At 38.9% G+C, this 3513-nt stretch overlaps 1 protein-coding gene across 1 annotated transcript in view; it reads left to right on the top strand.

Moving 5' to 3' along the window:
* Nucleotides 1-734: 734 nt before the first annotated feature.
* Nucleotides 735-3513, top strand: part of GRAMD3 (GRAM domain containing 3) — a gene marked incomplete at its 5' end in the record, with an annotated part of 12048 nt that continues 9269 nt past the window's right edge. Inside the window, 4 exons of the mRNA XM_010190221.1 lie at nucleotides 735-830; nucleotides 1807-1878; nucleotides 2004-2084; nucleotides 2788-2899. Of these exons, the coding sequence (XP_010188523.1) occupies nucleotides 735-830; nucleotides 1807-1878; nucleotides 2004-2084; nucleotides 2788-2899 (361 nt within the window). The remainder of the gene's footprint in view (nucleotides 831-1806; nucleotides 1879-2003; nucleotides 2085-2787; nucleotides 2900-3513) is intronic.

Here is a 3513-nt window from a genome sequence, read left to right as displayed (position 1 = left end):
CAGCCTAATTTTCTAGGCTTTTCAAATGAAAGTCAAACCAGGTATTCAGTTCTTTGTAATATGTGGTTTACAAGAAGAGCACATTACAGAATATCTGAAGTTAAATACTCTGCAACTTAGCAGGCATTAAGCTGAGGTTGGATGTAAACAGAAAGCAGGACAGAAAATTGAGAACTTTTCAATGTAAATGTAGGCAGTCTGGATGGCATACACAGGAATCAGTTTAAGTCAGTGGATGTATGGGTATTGGATCTTTCAACATTACTTGAAGGATGAACTGTTTACTCAGCTACTTGTTGCAAACTAAAGGATCTGTAAGTGATGAGAAGACTTTTTATGTTCATTCTTCAACAAGCCTCTTTTGTCTGATGTGTTCTGAAGTGTTTTGTTTCTAAACAAAGAAGCCTGGCTTTAAGACTGGTTTGTTATGCAGATCTAGAGTGAACTAAGCCTGTCTTGTAAGAGCTGGAAGGGATTAAGGAAAGGAAGGCTTAAACATAAGCCTGGATTGGCATCTGATAAAATTAGAAGTAAAAATAGTTCAAATACAGTAGTAATCTGGGACTATATCTGTTCCATATGAAATACTAGTAATCAGGGATGTAGTGGGAAATGTTAAGTGAAGAGTGTTGAAGGTCTGGTTTATCACAGCTGGGAGGCTGACTCCTTGTGAAAGAATATGCAGATTTGTATGCACATATTGGTACCCTAACACTACATTGACCTCATTTCAGATTAGTATACCTGTGCTCTCAGTGACGCTTTTGAAGAAAACCAAAACTGCCCTTCTCGTGCCAAATGCTCTGATCATAGCAACAGTCACAGATAGGGTAAGTACTGATAGGGAACAAAGCTATTGCACTCTGCCTGCTTTCTTTCTTTTTTTTTTCTACTTTTATTCCCCCTCCCTACTTCTTGGCAGTAATATATGGGATTCTTGAAGGTGCCAAGTGTCCACTGAAACAACTATAGGAATGTGGGTATTTAGACTTAATACCCGGAACGATCTGGTTTCTTAGATGATTCTAGCTTCTTTTGCCTCCTCTCTTGTGACAGGCAGGGACCATTTTTTTCCCCTTCTGTTGACCCCCTGTCTTCTTTCTTTGAATCTGCAGTAAACAAAACTGTGTAAAACATGGTGAAAAAATAAGATATGGAATCTCTGGTTGCCACCTGCTGTCTGTAATCTATCATTCCCTGTTCTCCAAGACTGCTGTGTAGTAACACTGGGTGAACTGAAACAGCTGGGTCAGAAAGGGCATGCACAGAGGGTTGCCTGCCTTCTTCGCAGCTCTGACAGCATTCTTTCATTTACTTGGATCTCTTACCTGAGCAGCAATACCTTAGATGCATGGAACACACTTGCTTACAGTGATACCTAGGAATAGTAATTGCATCAATTAGTAGGAAATGTGATTATCCTAAGAGCAGCTTTAGAATCAGCCCATTTTCATTGCACAGGTATTTTGTGGATGCAGGAGACTGTACAAAAAACAAGTTGTGGGTTGTTTGGCTTTTTTTTAAAGAGGTAGGTAAAATATAGTATGCTAAGACTTTTTAAAAAAATACAGATCTGGACTATCCTCTGGTTCCTGCAGCAGAACATGGTAACTTCTGTGTGCCTGTTCTGTGTTCCTTGTGATTAACCTCAGGTCATAGTCTTAGAATGAGTGGAGGATTTTTCTGCTATGAAGTTCTTGAAAGTAGTTACTTGATCAGCCAAACCACCCGTCAGTTTTATTTAAATAGAAGTAAGCTTGTACTCTATGGCTTTTCTCAAATAGTTTTGGAACTTTTGTTTTTCAGTACATGTTTGTCTCCTTACTCTCCAGAGATACCACCTACAAGCTATTAAAATCTAGCTGTAGACATCTTGAGGTAAGTACTAATGGGAGAGAAGATGGTATGTAGCTTTGTGCTCATTATTACTGCTTCCCCTATTTTAAATGCTAGGTAGTTTCTGAGCGTATTCCTTGTTAACACTGCTGCTTTGTTTTTTTCAGAATACAAGCATGGGCAACAGTCCAAATCCCTCTTCTGCAGAAAACAGCTTCAGAGCTGATCGTCCTACAACTCTGCCCTTGGTAAATGGCTTAGAAGTTTGTTCTTTTGTTGCATGGCACCTTTCATTGCAAGAGCTATTTATGATGTCTGAAGGAAGGAAATTGAAGGAAATTATGACATCTGTTTCTAAAACTTCCATGAATTTTTTTAACAGTAGGAAGTAGTGGGAATGACTGGCATAGGAGGAATTTGATCTGATCACATGCAATATATATACATCTGTGTGCTTTGGATATATTCCAAGGTCTGTATGCTCCACATATCTCTCTGTAGCAGTCAGGTTTCACTCACTCTGTACTGACTTAAAAGTTGCTTCTCCTTCTTCCATGAACAGTTTTTGAAGTGTTTCTAGTTGCAAGCCTTCCTCTGTGAGCCAGTTCAGGCATCTGAAAGATGTGTAACTACATGTGCATTTACCAGCATTTAATTCTAGTAATGCCTGTCCTGAACTTCTCAGTTTGTCTAAATTATCAGCCTGTCTTTTGCATGCAGATGTAATCTCTTTACTTAAAGGAAGGCAGGGGGTTAGGGTTGAATTCTGGTGATCATACAGAGCTTATTTTTCTAACTAGATTTCAACATCGTGAGATCAGAGATTGTTCCTGGTTAAACAGTTTTATGTCTGTAATTGTTGGTTCAGTTTCTAGAGAGAAGTCAGAGGAAATAAGGTGGTTTGAATTTAGAACAGCATTGAGCTTTCTTATGACTCCTTCTCTCCATCAGGATTTCAATGAAGACTATTCTGATTTGGATGGAATAGTGCAGCAGCGGAGAAAGGAGATGGAAGAGTCCAGCAGCACAGGCTCACAGACCCCAGAGCTGGAATGCTTCCAAGGTGAGTGGGATCTTGGGGCCCCAAGAAAATGAGAATGGCTTAGCCCTCAGATTTCCTTCTGTAATCCCCCTCTCATGTGGAATCTACATTCTCCACAGTCCTGGAGAATCACATGTTTTTTAAGGTCTTTATCAAGGGCACAATAGCTGTATTTCCATTATTATATCCCTTTGCAATCCAGACTTAGGCAATGACTTTGGTCAGCAGCAGATGTGATTTGTCACTACAACCTCCGGTTGCTTATCTGTGTAGTATCTACTCCTCATACTCCCCATCAGTTTTGATAGCAGAGATACTGTGTGGAAGATGTTACTCCTTTTAAAAAACAAAAACAAACCAAACCAAAACCAAACAAGAAAAACAAAAACAAAAAAACCAAACCTCCTATTCTGAAGTAGTTCAAGTCACAGTGTAACTACTTCTACACGAGTAACATTCTGTACCGTGATAGCTTTTTGTCATTAAAAAAAGTTACTTTTTATGTTTGCCTTGTTTTTCAAACCCTCATTTTATTCTTTGCAGTTATTAAGACACTTGAAGATAGTGTCTGAAAGTTGTTCTTTCTTTACACTACTGTTTGTGTTCTAACATGCCTCAAGTTCTTCATGTGATTA

Source organism: Mesitornis unicolor, unplaced genomic scaffold (genome assembly GCF_000695765.1).
Source record: "Mesitornis unicolor isolate BGI_N332 unplaced genomic scaffold, ASM69576v1 scaffold35168, whole genome shotgun sequence".
Lineage (NCBI taxonomy): Eukaryota > Metazoa > Chordata > Aves > Mesitornithiformes > Mesitornithidae > Mesitornis > Mesitornis unicolor.
The sequence above is the reverse complement of the archived record's forward strand: the minus strand, read 5'-3'. Positions and strand labels throughout refer to the sequence as shown.